At 35.6% G+C, this 17,682-nt stretch overlaps 2 protein-coding genes across 2 annotated transcripts; both read left to right on the top strand.

Moving 5' to 3' along the window:
* Window positions 1-153: 153 nt before the first annotated feature.
* On the top strand, window positions 154-2,865 carry LOC122277776 (photosynthetic NDH subunit of subcomplex B 5, chloroplastic). The gene is made up of 5 exons (XM_043087915.1): window positions 154-449; window positions 532-592; window positions 2,125-2,187; window positions 2,266-2,324; window positions 2,451-2,865. Exons 1-5 carry the CDS (start codon window positions 198-200, stop codon window positions 2,679-2,681), a joined length of 666 nt encoding a protein of 221 aa, XP_042943849.1. The 5' UTR covers window positions 154-197; the 3' UTR covers window positions 2,682-2,865.
* A 4,274-nt stretch (window positions 2,866-7,139) lies between these two features.
* On the top strand, window positions 7,140-11,461 carry LOC122277767 (serine/threonine receptor-like kinase NFP). The gene is made up of 2 exons (XM_043087902.1): window positions 7,140-8,488; window positions 10,576-11,461. Exons 1-2 carry the CDS (start codon window positions 7,172-7,174, stop codon window positions 11,308-11,310), a joined length of 2,052 nt encoding a protein of 683 aa, XP_042943836.1. The 5' UTR covers window positions 7,140-7,171; the 3' UTR covers window positions 11,311-11,461.
* Window positions 11,462-17,682: the final 6,221 nt, after the last annotated feature.

Below are 17,682 nucleotides of genomic sequence, written 5' to 3'. Positions count from 1 at the left end.
AGCGTAAACAACTTACGTACACCTTACACCTTACACCAATAATTGCTTCCAACACGCGTCACAATATAATTAGTCATTAGGCCAACTTACGAAGACAGGCCGTCACTATGAACATTATCATACCGTTGCCAATGCAAGGCGCGCATTTAACGCCTAATCAAATCGCCAATCGCCAAAAACCGAGGATAAAACAAAAAATGGCGGTCTGCTCTTCCTCGCTCCCAGTTTTCTCTGCCGTTTCAACCCCAAAACTCAGCTCCGATTCATTTGTTAGGACTGGGATTAGGGTTTCGAACCTCAACACCCTAGTTACCATGCCCTCCAGTTTTTACCGGAACCCGGGGAAGAATCGCAGGTCTACGAAGTTAAATCGTGCTGGACTGTCCGAGATCGAGCCCGATCTCAACGAAGATCCCGTTGACCGTTGGGGCATAAACAGTGTTGACCCTGTATGGTCTTTCACTTTCAGCCGCCACTCTTTCAGTGTCAGTGTGTGTGAGTGACTTTTTATGACTGTCTTTTGTGTTTCAGGATGATTTCAAGTACGGGGTGTACGATGGACACCACACGTATCACGAAGGCGAAGAGAAAGGTATATACTTCATTATCTATGGGTTCAGTGCGATTAAGTTTTATTTATTTTTAATGTTGAAGAGGTGGTGATCGGATAGTTTTGGACATATGAGTTTTTCTTTTAGGAAGAGGGACAATAACCCTAATATAATGCTCGAAGATTTATCAGGATTTTAAATTTATGGGAGTATGGAATTTAATCTCCCATTTTCCAAACTATTGGGGTTTCTTGTGTTATGGGAAATTGGATCACGATGCGGGGTTTTTGTCGCGGTTAACAAACCCTGCCATTGACAATAAATTTTTGGGGCTTCAAGTTTGCTCCTAGAAAAAAAAAAAATCAGAAAATTGAAGTTCAGAATAGTTTGAAGAAACTATGAATGAGGATATTCACGAGGATATTCACGAAATTCACAAGGAATAAAAAAGGGAGTTAGGCAAAAAGAGCACAATTTTTTTTTTTTTATAGGTAAACAAATTTTTATTGATAAAAAAAGTAGGTAATTGCCCAAGTATACGGGACATATACAAGAGCAATGGGTATGCATGCTAGTTTAATGATACAAGGAAATCATGGAAGGTCATGCTATGAAAATCAATTACAATCGACCAATGGAGTAAATTATTGAAAAACAAAGTTTTAAGCTCATCCATTCACCGCTTTTGGTCTTCAAAGCTTCTATCATTCCTCTCCCTCCAAATGCACCACCATAGGCATGTTAGTACCATCTTTCATATGGATGCAATATGAGAGTTGTCCCGAATGCCTCTCCAAGAAGCTAGGAGGTCACTTACTCTTCTCGGCATCGCCCAAGCTAATCCCAAACGAGCAAAAACTTCCTTCCACAAAGTTGGAGGGTAAAAAAAAGGAAGTAACATGGACAAAAAGAAAAGAAAGGAAGTGACTTTAAGGGAATTTTACTGGATGACTAGTACTGACTAGCTATTACAAGCTCTCTCTTTCACGTCCATCTGCTAAAAAGCCTCAATTGCCTCAAGTTTCCTCCACACTTACTTCCATGCCGATATTTTTTTTAACTGATACTTAAATGTATGCCAATATACACACGTTCACTAATTCTTTTAAGTTTTCCCATATAAGGGAAAGGGCAGCTAGTGCAGTATCAACTGAAAATATTATGAAAATGGGTGTCCTCTCCCCCACCTTTCTCGTTTTTGCAAATTGTTAGGCTTGTGCACAGCTTGGGGCCACATCATTTGTTCTCAGAGTGGGTTTTTTTTTTTAACTTTTTATGTAACTGGGGGAGTAGAAGGTGAAAACATTGTTCAAGCTTCTTAGGGACTTAAACCAAGACATAAGGTGGAAATACCCAACATACTTTCCTGTTGGTCCCGAAAGAAATAACTTCATGTAAGTCTGCTAAAACGTCAATTCTTTTACAAAAAGATATATGAATTTTCTCTGGGTCTATAAGTTTGACCTCTTTGTTAGTGAGACTTGGCCACAATCTCTCTTTTTGAAGAATCAATCCTTGTTTTCTGATCATGGAGGCTGCTTACATTAATTAGCTTTTACTGGGCGTTTAATAGGAACTTTTTGGGGAGCCATAGCAGAAGATATTGCAGCAGTAGAACCTCCTACGGGTTTTCAGGGTATGAATGACTACTGATCTTTAATAATTTGCTACTGTAGGAGTTACTAAAGATCGTTTGGGTTGATCTTCTTTGCAGGGTTAATTTCTTGGCTCTTCCTCCCAGCAATTGCCACTGGGATGTTCATGCATGTTCCGGTACTACAAATCCATATTTAGCACATACAAAAGATTATTAAAGCCACTGCTATGTACTTCGGAATGACCAAAACGGTCTTAGTTTGTCATGGTTTTGAAATCATTCTCTCATTGCTTGTCTTTCAGATGGTGTACTTATTCATCGGAACAGGCTTGTTTGTGACTGTATTTACCATAATTGAGATGGATAAGCCAGACAAACCTCACAACTTCGAACCTCAAATATACAATATGGATAGGGGATCTCGTGATAAGTTGATAGCTGACTACAATACCATGAGCATATGGGATTTCAATGAGAAATATGGGGACCTCTGGGATTTCACTGTGAAAAAGGACGATATAACAAAGAGATAATATCTCCTTAGCATATTGCATTGTCACAAGAATTCATAATCAAGATGAGAATGGAGGAATAGTTCTTTTCTTTCCCCCAGGTTTCTTCAATCTCTTTTCTTGTACTTTTTGTATCTTCCATTGTGTTATATTTATGGAGGGAATTAAGTGATTGTTATTCTAGAAGGAAGCATTAAATTTTAAATGGTGTGTGTGTGTGTGTGTGAGAGAGAGAGAGAGAGAGAGAGCTTTGGCAGAGCCTAGCCTTTCCCACTCCTCCCAAAAAAAGGAAAAAGAAGTTTGGAGGCAGCAACCAATTACATACCATTTGCTATTGGCCTTTGTAAATATGTATATGATACCTCAGAACAGGAGGACTTGAAAATGCTTGTTGCTGTCTATTAGTCCATTCCCCAATATCCTGAGAACAGTACTTTAAAAAAAAATGTATATGATAACCCCTAGCATTTTCAAATCCTTCTTTGAGTTGTTTGCTTAAATCATAAAATACTTGATTTTCAGTTTCTTTTTTTAATGGACCTTAATTGTTCGTTAAACTTGACTCAGTCAAGGCAAGGTTTGTTAGGGATCCTTTTTTTTATGATAAGATGGTTTGTTAGTGATCCTTATGTTCATCAAACCTTTTATGGTTTTGGGCTGCTTCCTAGTAGGTTCATGGTGCATTGGTCTAAAGGTGCATCGCAGTGGCAGTCCTTGTGGATTTTGATGCTCTGCCCCACCCCACCCCAAAAAGAAAAAAGTGCAAAAGGATGCAAATTTGGTTTTTGATATTGATGTTTTTATTCACCATATTTGCATTTATTACTCATAATATCCTTGTAGTTGGTGGAGAATGCTTGTAAGTGTGTTTGAGGGATCCATGCTGGTCCAAAACCTTGTCCAGTTACCACCAGCTTATGACCTCCCAATTGGAATCTCTTCCACAACCCAACCATCGCATTGGCCATCTTGGTTTACCTTGAGGCACTGATGCCCTAGTATGTCAGCTGGCAAATAAGGTTTAATATTTATTTTAATGTAGCATCGTCAATCTGCTCCCCTCAAAGGGATCTTGATTGAATCATAATTACATCTATAGATGTGATTGCTCATCTAACGTGATACCTCCTAGTACAACCATGCTAGTTAGTGCATTAGACTTGTCGTACTGGCACGTTTTTCCTAATTAGGATAGGGTACATGGTTGCAATATGTTTTTTATTTTCTTTTCTATCTTTGGGCCAAAATTTATCAATGTGGCTGAAATTTCCCCTTCTGGTTTAATTCTATCTTCTCTCTATTCTTAATATCAGCTTTCTGAATCATTATTATATATTAGATTGTAGTATTTTATATAAATTATATGTTTAACAATCTTGGTGGATGACATAGATTGAAAGTGGTGGATGGATGATGGTGGTAGAATGACTATTGCAGAGGTGGTACTTTTTTATATAGTCTATAGAAAATTAAATTAATAAAATTTGCAAAAGGCATATTGCAGAGATGGAACATAGCAGCAATGATATAATTGGAGGTCACTGGGGCCAATTTCATTTGCCAGCTGGGAGAGAGAGGAGGGAGGGATGCGGGATGGGCATTTATTAGGATATTTGAAGTTACCATTTCGCAGTTCCTAATGTGCTATGGATTATTACCTATCAGTTGAGTAGCTTTACGAGGAGTGCTCTGTGAGCTGACTTCGTGATTCTATTTTTACCAACTTGGACCGCGTCTACTGAATTCTGCTATTTGTCATATTTTGACAGTATTTGTTGTGGATGTTCATCTTCATTTCAGAGTTTTTGTTTATTCAATAATTTCAGTAAAGAATGTGCATGCCTTTGAGTAATAGCTTGGTGAAGAAGAAACTACTTATGTGCTCATGATTGAGATTATGTTTTGGATCTTCAAAGATTATTTCAAGAACACCTGTAATTTTTCCCCCATGTAACTTGTATACCTATCAAAGATACAGTTTTTGGTCCTTTTTAAGATTTTAGTTATCACGAGATTAGGATTTTGGAGCTGAACAACATTCTACTTGTGGGTGCAGCTTGGATGATAGAAGGAAATACATATAATCTTAGGGGAAACCTTAAAACCGATCGGGTGTACATTTTCATTTTAAACCCAGCAGTGAAATTTCACAACGTTGTAGACTTATGGTAGGTACGATGGTTGCACATCCATTCTGCCCTCTCCCTTTTCCCTTCTTCCTTCTCTCTTTCCTCTTCTATCCCAATCCCTTCATCTCAGCATCTTCTTCTCCCTTCGTTCTGTTGTCGGAAACCCCTCTCCCCTCTGCCGAACCCATCTTTGTCTCAACATCTTTCTTGAAGATATTCGAACCCATCTCCAAATTTGCCCAATTAAGATTAATGGCTTACCAACCATGGTGAAGATATCGGCAATCCCAAACAAGAGATGTTGAAGAACCTCAGATGGCCATTAATGCTGCAAAAGTTGAAATTGTGGAAAATGGAGTTGGAATAGTTAAGCTTATGGGCAGATACAGTGGTAAGTTTGGTCGGACTTGATGTGATCTGTGGCAATTTATAGGACAGCGAGTCTTTTAAGTGTTATATGTTTCCTCCTCTGTAGATTTCACATTTTCTCACCATCCAAAGAGCAATACATTTTTTTAACATCCAAACAGAAATACAATTTCTTTGCAAACATGAATTTACAGTTTACCTGTGTGCGAGAGGGGGAGGGGGCAGGAGGGGAGCAGGTCACCGGGTGGGTAGAGAAAGGGGGAAAAAGATCAGAGCAGTAAAAAAAATATTAATATGTGCGCGAGTCTATGTTATAATTTGCTGCATCTCCTAAGTGGTAGCTTGTGATTTGTAAACACCCGACCGGCCTCAAGTTGCTCTCATAATCTCAACTCCTGAGTGTATTGTCAGGGATTGTCGGAAAAAGCTGTCAAGGTATGTCACCCCAGCAACATCATCAAATTTGTGTAATCTTATTCTGACACTTTGGAAAGAAGACAAAGGAATATACCTTCTTTTAAACCTTAAAACATAATTGCAGTTAGTACAGCTGAGGAAAAATGAAGTTGCCAAGGAGTTTAGCCAACTGCAATCGAGCAGTATGGCACATCTAGATTTTTTCTAGTGGTCATATTCTTCAGATGTTTAGCTGCTTCTGTGACTTGATTTTCATTTTGTACATAATGTATTGGGGCAAATCTAGTGTTGGTGATGGATAGTCTTCTTCCATTGGTCATTATAAATATTTATTCATTGCAAGCGCTCTAATCTCTTTTTCTTTGCCGCATGATAGACTTAAAGCTTTGTGCCCAATAATTCATTTCGTCAAGATTGATGGTGTGACTAATGCATTAACTTACAGGACATAATATTACTAGTACGGAGTTCTAATCAGCAGAATGATAAATGTTAAGTGGAAGGCAATCGAGGGAAATGAATCCAGGTACACAATTAGAGCAGGCGTAGTCATCCATTCTTAGAAAAAAAGAAAGTGAGCTGAGGTGATCCCTCCTATCATTATTTAATTCTAGAGGTAGAATTTTGTGAATTATTGCACCTGCTTTGGTGTTTGTGAGACTAATTCTAGAAGTTGCATACATTTTCCCGTCAAGCTTTTGCGTGACAGATATTGTATTACAAAATTCAAGCCAGTCACAAGATTACAACCCACACGCATGATCTTAGACTTTGGTTCAAAATTTCTAGTCTTTAAAATAACCATGAGGATGCCATGCTGCTCGTTTTTCTTTGCTGTCGTAAATTTAATGAAATGTTTAGTCAGGCAATGTCGTGCTATGTCTGTTGCCAGCATAGAAAGTCAAGGTTGAAATTTCAATTGGGTGTTCAAAATTGTGCATATGCTTCAACGTGACGGACTCCTATGGATTACTGACACTGGCCATCCTGGTTGCTCTGTTCCCCTTGACGCAGGGTGCTTTTGTGTTCCCATTGAAAAGTCCATCTTCTCGCCCCAAGTTACCATGCCCATCTTATCTGAATCACAATTTATTTTTAGGTGTTTACACGCGGAGGTTTAGGTCTCGTTCGCTCTCATAAAATATTTTATTTAATTTTATCTCATCTAATCATTATAATTTTTATAAATTTATATATAAAATAAAATAAATAATTTAAAATTTTTAAATCATAAAATAAAAATATATTTTAATAATATTTTATTTAATTTTTAATTTTTATTTTAACTAATCTTATCTTATCTACAAAATAAACCAGTCTAAACTAAACTTCAAATTTGTTGACTCCCGAAAAAGAAAACATAGAAAATTTAGTGTGGATTTGAATTTAAAAATAAAATGAGATAATTTTAGATAAGAAATGAAAATGAAATAAAATATTAGATTTTAATATTATTAGATAATTAAAACTAAACTTCAAACCTGTTGATCCCCAAAAAAAAAAAAAAAAGAAAAAAAAGGAAAATTTAGTATTAGCTTGAATTCAGATATAAGACCATCAATTAACGTCATATTCAAGATGTGATGGTTGACGAATATGACATTAATGGTAGAAGGTGTAAAAGCGGAGGCGGCTTTGACTCCAGACAAAGAACTCGACAAGCAGTGCTTCTCCGGTCATTTTCTGCAATTGAGCTTCTATATTTACGATCTATCACAAGCACTTGTAGCGGTAGGAAGAGGGACGCAACAGAAAGGCAACATGGAAATTAAATCCCTTTACGCTTCTTCTCTCCCTCTCTTCTTCTTCTTCTTCTACCACCTCCTTCTCCACACATCAAATGCCCAACCCGAACCAACTACCACAGGCTTCACCTGCTCAGCAAACCAGACAACATATCCATGCCAAACCTACGCCTTCTACCGAGCCACGGCGCCCAACTTCCTGGACCTGGCCTCCATAGCTGACCTCTTCTCAGTCAGCCGCCTCATGATATCAAAACCCAGCAACATATCCTCCCCTTCCTCCCCTCTTGTTGCCAGCCAACCCCTCTTTGTTCCTCTCACCTGCTCTTGCAACTCGGTTAACACTTCCACTAGCATCTCTTATGCCAACATCTCATATACAATCGTTCGTGATGATACGTTCTACGTTGTCTCCACCTACAAATTTTTGAATCTAACAACCTATCAATCTGTCATGGTTGTCAATCCCACTCTCGTCCCTACCAATCTTTCTATTGGTGTGAACGTCATCTTTCCTATCTTTTGCAAGTGTCCTAACAGTACCCAGTTGCAAAACCAAGTCAATTACCTCGTATCCTATGTCTTCCAACCTTCTGATAACTTGTCATCGGTTGCTTCGAGGTTTGGAGTACAACCAGAGTCTATAACTGATGTCAATGGAGATAATTTCCAGCCTTTCAATACTATATTCATTCCAGTCACTCAGCTTCCAGAACTTTCACAGCCTGATGTGGCTCCTTCCCCTGCTCCTGTACCTCCACCTTCACCTCCTGTAGAGAGCGATGAGCGGGAAGGGGTTGTTAGAGGCTTGGCAATTGGGTTGGGAATTACCGGGTTCTTGCTGCTTTTGCTTAGTGGGTTATGGGTTTACAGAGAGTCTGGGTTGAAGAACAAGAAGGAGAGGGAGCAAGATTTGGAGAAGCGGAGGCAGCTTTTGGGTAAGGAAGGGAAGGGGTTGATGGGAACGGAGAACTTTATGGCAGATGTTTCAGATTGCTTGGACAAGTACAGGGTGTTTAAGATTGAAGATTTGATAGAAGCCACTGATGGATTCAACGAGAGTTGCCTGATTCAGGGGTCAGTGTACAAAGGGAGCATTGATGGGGAAGTCTATGCCATCAAGAAGATGAAGTGGAATGCCTATGAGGAGCTCAAGATCTTGCAGAAGGTATCAAAATTCTCTTCCCAAAGTTTAGTTTCTGTCATTCTGATGCTAAACGCTTTCATGAATAACATTGAAGTATCACTGCTAAATTACAACAATACAATGCACATGATTCGTATAGGGAAAGAAAGCAGAACAAAACCCTCCCCCACACTGCAACGGCAAAATGTTACGTATCGCCACTCATTTATTAAAACCACGGATTCTTGCAAATTTTTTTTGTTTATAAGTAATAAGAATTTTATTCATGTAAAGATAGGCATAAGCCAGGTACACTGGAAGTATACATGTGAATATACCTATTTAGGCAATAGAAACAATTACAAGAAAATCATGGAAGCTGAGACCATTCAAATCTAAGTATATTCACGTGTATACTTCTAAACTCTTTCAATGAGCGTTCATGACCCTCAAGATGTCAGGATTCTTGCAAATTTCCAACCAAGGAGGCTTAAAATCTACCGTTTTGCCCCCAGAAACTCCATACACATGCATAATTGCATTATCATATTTAGGCAGGCATTCTAACTGTAACACTTTAATTCTAATCGGTAAGGTTTACATTTGCAAATAAATGGTTTCGTATTGTGAGGGAAAGTTGCTTTTCAGAATAAAAATGCTCGTTACATTGGAAGTGTTTAGTGATGAATTGTGTTAACTGATGTCAAAACTTCGAGTACATCTATTTGTTTTAGCAGATAGATGACAATTATGTGGGTTTTAACGTGTTAGAATATAAATTTGATGATTTAATTCACTTCATTCCATTAGTTTTAATTTTTTCTGATCCAGAGTTTTAACTGGCCCTACACTTCACCTTAAGCACTTTTCTGAATGAATTACCAATTATGTCTCCAATTAGCACTATAAGAAGAATGTTTGGCAACACAGAAACGGAGTTGAAATACCGGAAAATACAGAACTACAAAATGAAACAAAACTTGAAACATTTTAAAAGATAAAGATCGGTGACATGGGCCGACGAGCCCCAGAATAACCCAATTCTTTACTACCAATATGAGATTAAAGAAAGGATTAAGGTTAGGTAAAATGATGAATGTATAATAACAATATGTGCAGGTCTTGTTGAGCATTATTTTAGAGTTATGTCAGAATGGTCCACACCTTTTGGTTGAAATATTCTTTAGATGCTCGTGGAAATGCCATTATCTATTGTTCATCTGGCAGATACATCCCTTTAGAAATGCTACCGAATATATTATAGTAATGATGAAAGGGGTTCTATAAAGTGAACCATCACCAAGAATGAAATAAGAAATATAAGTATTGTCATGGACTTTGGAAGAGACACAGTTCAATACAAAATTTTATTCGATTAACTTCCAACTTAACCTTACAATTTGTATTTTAGTCATTCCTAATTTATTGGTTGAGTCACATCTGACTTGGTTCTTTAGCTACGAGTCTAGGAATCTTTTCAATTCCAGTCTTATTGTATAGATTGTTCTTAAATGCATTATGATTTCCTTTTTATGGTATTCTTTTGAAAAAAAAAAATTGAAAGTGAAAGGAGAAAAGAACAAACAAGAAGATTGCTAGAGGCAAACAGACGAAACAGAAGGTCCGGATTAGATTTCTATGGAGGCCAGATGGGCCTAAAACTTTGCCGAGGAAGAATATCATTAAAGCTAAAAAAAAAACCATGGCAGAAAGCCTTGGATGCTCATGGGAAACATAAAAGACTTTCTATATTGAACTCCTATATATATATAAACGCACCAACAAAGGTAAAGTAAAAAGATTGACACACATGAAGCACCTCGTTCAATATCCATTTGGGAACCGAAAATTAGCCTATAAACTCCTGAAACGATTCTTAAACCAGAAAACTTTTATAGGATTTATTGTTGTGGGAATTGGGATGAGAGAGAGTATTTCTTTGAGAGTAGTGATTAATCTCTTCAGAAATCCTCCTAATAAATGAGTTTACTCTCGGAAGATCTTGAATTGCGCAGTCAATTACTACTGAGAATTTCTATTTTCTTTTGTTTTAATGAGTTTACTTTGAACAAAGGTTTCATTTTCTTTTTTAATTATAAATAACAAAATCTTCGTTTTCTCTTATGGAGGTAAACCATGGCAATCTGGTGAAGCTAGAGGGATTCTGCATAGACCCGGAGGATGCAACTTGCTATCTAGTGTACGAGTATGTCGAAAACGGGTCTCTTTATTCATGGCTTCATGGAAACAAGGACGAAAAACTGAACTGGAAAACAAGGTTACGAATAGCCATCGATGTTGCAAATGGTCTCCAATACATCCACGAGCACACCAGGCCGCGCGTTGTACATAAAGACATCAAAACCAGCAACATTCTCTTGGACACGAACATGAGAGCCAAAATTGCCAATTTTGGACTGGCAAAATCCGGATGCAATGCCATAACAATGCACATTGTTGGAACCCAAGGTTATATTGCACCCGAGTATTTAGCAGATGGGGTCGTCTCTACAAAAATGGATGTGTTCTCTTTTGGGGTGGTTCTGCTAGAACTTATTTCTGGGAAGGCGGCCATTGATGAAGAAGGGAATTTGTTGTGGACAAAGACCAGTGGGATTTTGGCGGGGGACGAAGAGAGGAAAGCGAGGAGAGTGCAGCAATGGATGGATGGAGTCCTGATTGCGGAGTCATCCTCCATGGACAGTGTGATGAATGTCATGACTATTGCCATTGCTTGTCTGCATAGAGACGCAACAAAGAGGCCAAGCATGGTGGATGTCGTTTACGCGTTGTGCAAGAGCGAGGACTTGGTCATTGAGTTGTCGGATGATACATTATCAACTCCACTGGTAATGGCAAGATAATTTAAGAGAATGGTAGTCAGTAAGCAGTAGACATTACTACTAGAAGTAGAAGGTCTACAATAGTAGAAAGAGGATGTTACCTTTTTACAGTAAGAGTACTAGTTGTCTATCCACTTCTCAACAACATTAAATAATAAACTTTTTAAATCTATCACTATTATATTAAAATATTAATTTTAATATTTTTATTTATTTTAATTTTAATTGTAATTGAAATATATATTTATAATTAAAAAAATACACATTTTATAACGTTCATATTATTCTAACGGATATAATTTTTATTTAACTCTTCTCTTACCCAAAGTAAGAAGAATGGAATAAGGGATAAAAACTAAAAATCAAAAATAAAATTATTGAGAAAGTGTATATTTTGCAACTTTTTTGTCTAAAAGAAAAAGGAAAGAAGTCTTTACGTGTGTGCAAAAAGTGAGAGAAAATACAGTCATTTCTTTAAAAAAAAAAAAAAAAATGAAGAGGGAGCCAATCAGTTTGAAGCCCACGCCACCGGGGGAGGTCCGATGAATGTTTGCTGTTTAGACAAAGGTTTGGTGCGCTATGAATACGAGGGAATGAATATTTTATGGCTAAAATATGATCTGTCTAGCAATTTGGGTTGGCTAAATTTGGCCAGCGGGTTTAGTGTTGGTTAGAAGTAATGTTCATTTGTTGAATTTGATTTAGATATATTTTATGCAAATTAATTAAAACTTTGGTCAAAATTTGACTATAGCCATTTCACTACTAATGCTTGGTTGTATGTATGTCTTTGTCCACAAAACATTGAATAAAGGAGGAGGGAAAATGAAAGGACGAGTAACTCTTTAAGTTTAGATATAAAGATAATTTAATTCATCTCTTTTAATTATTACAAATTTTTTAAATTGCCACACAGAATACAATTAACAATAATATTTTAATAATATTTTATTCAATTTTTAACTTTTATTTCAATTCATTTCATCTCATCTCAACTCACTATTCAAACATTATCTAAAATATATAGTTGCTACTTAGTCTGGTGGTTTCGATGTTGCGTGTTGGTGATAGGATTTGTGCTATGATGATTTTCAAATAAAATAAATTAAAATAAAAATAGTGATTAAAAAGCCATGGATTCAACTAAAGATGATGCTAGCAAGCCACCTAGCACTTACCGTTGAGCGTACATTAGTTATAGTCTGAAGATAATTTTTTTAATTATCATTGTTTAAAAGATTTTTTTAACTTTCTTAATCATTAAGAAAAAAAAAAGTATACAATATCATTAATATTTATTTCTTTAATTATAAAGTAAAAAAATAAATTAGAAAAATTAAAATGCAGAAACAGTAAATGAATGAGGGCATCCCCAAGCATTTTCGTTCAACTAAACTACAACCATGTGGGCTTGCTTTTGTAACTCGTCACATCCTTCAAAATGGACTTACCAACGATAGCTGGACTCAAATGTGTTCAGCCCATTCTTCCACCCCTTGAAAACAGAAAAACACTCCCTTCTGCCCTCTGAAGTGAAGCCCATATTTTCTTTTTCCAAATTTTAGTGTTCCGAGTCTTCTGACGGTCAATATTTCAGTTTCCTGGCACCATAAAATGGACAATCCCCTACATTAAGCTCAGATCCATGGTGTCCATTCCTCCCCCGTGTTAGAATTGTCGGGCCTTACTGCATATGACCCAGTATTTAAGAATCTCGTTTACGTTATTTAATCGTTCTTGCCTTGTAGATGTTGATGATGATCGCGAGCTGTTCGATGAAATTAATTACAAAACCGCCTTTCCATTGATAGCTTATATTCATGGCCATTCTAAATGTAGTATGGTCTATATTCAGAGGCTCTTGTTGTACGTCTGAAAGGATGGTGTGCCTGTCCCGTCATTGAGTTTCGCTATCCCATCCGTGTGCGGGGCATTAGTTTGGTATAATAGAGCCACTTATCAAAAACAAAAAAAGTCTGGTATAATAGAGCCAAAGGTGGGGACAAATTATAGAATGGGTTTGCCGTGAAATTTATATGCCGTATTGAATTGAAAGTTCAAGAATCAAGGGTTGACCGAGATTGAGATGTCCATCAATTCGTCCCGTAAGATGGGTATTTAATTGAGATTGAGACGTGATGTTCATCGCTTTGTCCTTTAGGATATGCCGAATTATGAGTCGAAAAGCGTATTATGTTTGATTTGCTCCGGAAGATATGAAGCATCGATCTGGGCTATCTACTGAACTCCAAAAAGAAAGAAGTACTAGATCAGCTGCATTAAAATGCAAGTCTTCTAAAACATTTCTGGAGATGATTTACAACAACACAAAAGAAATGTACATGAAATAGAAGAAAATGAGGCTGATAGGGCAAAACGATCTCCTGGAGTCTTGTTAATCAAAAGATCTTCTATCTAGTTATTATACATACCCTTAGGTGTTCTTAAATGATGAGAAAGAGATCCTCTAAGGAACCTAACTACTTTGGATTTTAGGAATGGTTGATCAGTAAGATCTTACATATTTATTCACATTGCTTCTTACCTTCTTAGTATTTTTTTAATATTTGAAAGGAATCTTACCTTCTTGGTATTGGTCTGATGCCAAACACTTCTAGAAGTTAATAAATCATGTATTATGGTTATTGTATTATACACATAATTTTTATTTATTTTATTTTTATCTGAATAAGCTGATCTTTTTTGCGTGATAGGCTTGATGATAAATTGATCCTTTATATTGCCCCGTACCATCTCTCAAGCCTATTCAAGTTGTTTATGACTGTGTTTGGCAAGTCTAACCATTAGTTAATCCTAAACTTGATCCTTGTATTGCGCATATTCTTTGATATGGACCATTTGATTGTGCCTTCAGAGTGCTTAAATCGTGCCCTAAACTCAGGCAATTCTAAACAACTGCCGGCACCGATACTTTGCCTTTCAGAGCATTGTTCATGCATTGTGTAGTCAATGCCTGCCTACCACCGCCCTATATCAACCATATGTCTGGCCTGGTCAGGCAACACCTTGATTAATTGTCCATACGAGGGTAGTGAGCAATTGATGCCAAGTAGCTGTGCATTTACTGACAATAGATTTGACCAACACAGCATGCTGTAGAACACATCATGTGGCTCTTTTAATTTGCATAATGAGAAGGGTGATGATACCCGTACTACCCATAACAACCGCTTTACCACCCATTAAACATTGGCATTATTTTTTCTTTGCATAACAACCGCTTTATCACCCATTAAACATTGGCATTAGTGATATCAGACCCTAACATAGGAGAGAGAGCAAAGGAAAGATAGAGAGAGAGTGGTCTGGTCTGTGCTTGGGTTGGTCTGGGCGGGCTGAGCAAATCGCGAGGGAACTATCATACAAATCGCTCACAAGTTCACAACCAATTTCAGAAGACAGAAGGTAGAGAGAAGAAAAGAAAAAATAAAGAATGGGTAGTATAGTAGTTGCTGGAGGTAGGATATCATTTACCTTGGTCAAGCATATGGATATTCTCAGTGCATGAAGTAGTCTCAACTGACATATATCTTAATAGTTTAGAATCTATGGCCTCATTTGCTTACATAAATAAGATAACAGATAAGATAAGATGAGATGAGATATTTTAAATAATAATAAATAAAATATTGTTATAATATAATTGTTTAATATTAATTTTATATTGAGATTTAAAAAAATTAAATTATTTATTATATATTATCTGGAGATTTGAAAAAATTATAATGATGAGTTAAAATGAGATAAATTTTTTGATTTTGATTAAACAAACAAGGCCGCGTGTCAGACTTCGTTTTTCCATCACCAGCTAGTCGTAAACCTCACACAACTTCATGTATTTCATAGATGAAATCCAATGAACCTTTAATTATCGTTGTTAATTGCATGGATAACTGTTACTAATAATCTTTCCTAAGAAGGGAAAGGAAAAGAATTTGTTTATTATATCGATAAAGTACATTCTTTAGACTAAAAGTAAATTAAAGTTGTTATATGCATTTTCTGGCTTAGTGGCTCCAACTAATCAGCCTTTTTAGTAGAATATTCACTAAAATGAAGTTTTCAAATTCCAAAAAATTTTCTCTTTGCTCGATACGATTTTCCAAAGAAAAGTATGGTACTGCTTACTGCCACCAACGGACAGAAGAACATGTAAGGTTAGATAGACTTATAGGTAGCTATGACCTAAAAATACCTAATTAAAATTACAGCCAACCAATAATGGTCTCCACATTTGTGTTTACCGAACACAATTACAGGTTTTGTTTGCAAGTGTTTGGAACAAAGGAGGGCTATCTAAGAGCATTAACATCCGATGTTTCAAAATATGGGATTCTCATCATCATTTAAGATTTATTATACGATTTTGATTAAAATATTTTATATATTTAGATTTTTATTTTTAAAAAAAAGTTTAGAAAATTAACAGTAATTTCTCATCTTTGAAGAACTATTATTTATTTCTTAAATTATTTTTTATCAATATTTTATTATAATACATAAAATAAATTATTCTTTCAATCATTTATATTTTTTATTATACTCATATTTGTTATAGTTTTAAATAATAATTTTAAAAATAATATCAATAATTAAGAAACTATAAAAAAATAATTTTAAAAATATTATCATACCCACAAAAATATAATTTAAATTTTTGTTTAAAATATTTACTAGAGTAATAGTTCAAAACATAACAAAAAAAATAAAAAAATAGAATAGTTAAGTCTGTAAATAAAAGTGAGAAAAAAAGAATAAAAAAAGAATAGAGAAATACTAAATGTACTTAAAAAAAAAAAGCGTACTTTTCCACATGTCAGTTATTAATATGTTGAAAGTAATAAAATTTGAATTTCAAAAGAAAACTAACAAAATTAGTCTTGTAAGTAAAAATGTAAGTAAAACTATAAGTGCATGTAGCACTATTTAATAGAATAGAGAAAGTATAGGAAATAAGATAGAAGTTTTTAAAAGATGAGTAAAATTTAGGAAAAACTTTTAAGAAATGTTATTTTTAGCTAAATTATAGGAAATTTTATGGAGAACTTAATGCGAATGCTCTAATATGTTTCCTTTAGTAGATTGTAATGCAAACTCACTTCAATTCGTTTTAAATCAATTATTAATATGATTTATTACTTTTTTAACTTTATATAAAAATATTAAATTCATCTTAACCTATTTCATACATTTAAATACATATCTTAATTTTTTTTAATAATACATATCTTAATCTATTTACATTCAAACACATCTCATTGAAATATATAAAATATTACCATTTATAAAAACAACTCAGATCATCTTGAGATTTCAACGTCCAAAAACACCCACGAAGTCGTGGTTTTACCATAAACTTTTACCTCACGTTATTGGTCTTTACTAACAGTTTGGGTGCATATTTAGCACCTGGTCTAGGTGCACCTTTCCTTTGGAAGTTGGAAGACAAACTGCAGTGGAAAATGTTTCTGAACTTATTGTTCTTCAATTTCACGCAGTCATGATGAAACCACGCAGGGATTCATGATCATGATTCATGGGCACACTTTCTGGTTGATCAGAAACTGACAGTACCTCAAGTACTGTTGTCTAGTAAAGATAATAAGTTCAAACTTTGATCAACATTTTTTTTATCGGCAAACTCTTATGATCAACATTAAAAGGAATTACTTTTATAAAACGGAGAAAAACATGGCAATTTCAGTTCTAATCTAATATTTCAGATTTGATTAAAGTCAGTGATTCAATTAGTAGTTAGCACATTAATAGTTCATATATAGACTCTGGTGGGAAATCGCTGTTGCTTTTTCTAACTCTGAAATGATTTTCGAAGAGTCCGTCTTCCGCATTATTATAATTAGTAATTTCTGAAGTCATACACTATAGTTTAATCAATATTTACGACGGTCATCTAACTAACCTGCCATCATTATCACGTTGATCATACTGGTTGTGTCCAATTCATAGAAATACTGTATGATGGATGGATTTAGAAATGAAAGGTATTTTTATAGAACTGGTAAAGGATTATTAATTGTACAGAGAATCTCTCTTGAGATTTTCTCGAGTGTGGACAAAGGTAGTGGTAAAAAAGCCTTATTAAGATAAGCATCCTCCAAAACCAAAGCCTCAGTACAGTACCCTTTAAAGAGTTTTTTTTTTATGCCGGTCTGCTTCTCTTGGCTGGGGGACACTCGTGAAGGAGGGTTTCGCACCACTGTAGGTGCTGCTGGACTAGGATTGAACCTGTCTATCTATCATGTAAAGGGTTTTGTATCATGACAAGCCGAACACATGGATTTTGATTCTTTCCCCAAGAGAGAATAACACATGCTATTTTCAGATAGAAAGTGTGCCATGGAAAGAGGAACA

Source organism: Carya illinoinensis, chromosome 1 (genome assembly GCF_018687715.1).
Source record: "Carya illinoinensis cultivar Pawnee chromosome 1, C.illinoinensisPawnee_v1, whole genome shotgun sequence".
Taxonomy (NCBI): Eukaryota; Viridiplantae; Streptophyta; class Magnoliopsida; order Fagales; family Juglandaceae; genus Carya; species Carya illinoinensis.
Note: the sequence above shows the minus strand (reverse complement) of the source record. Positions and strands in the feature narration are given on the sequence as shown.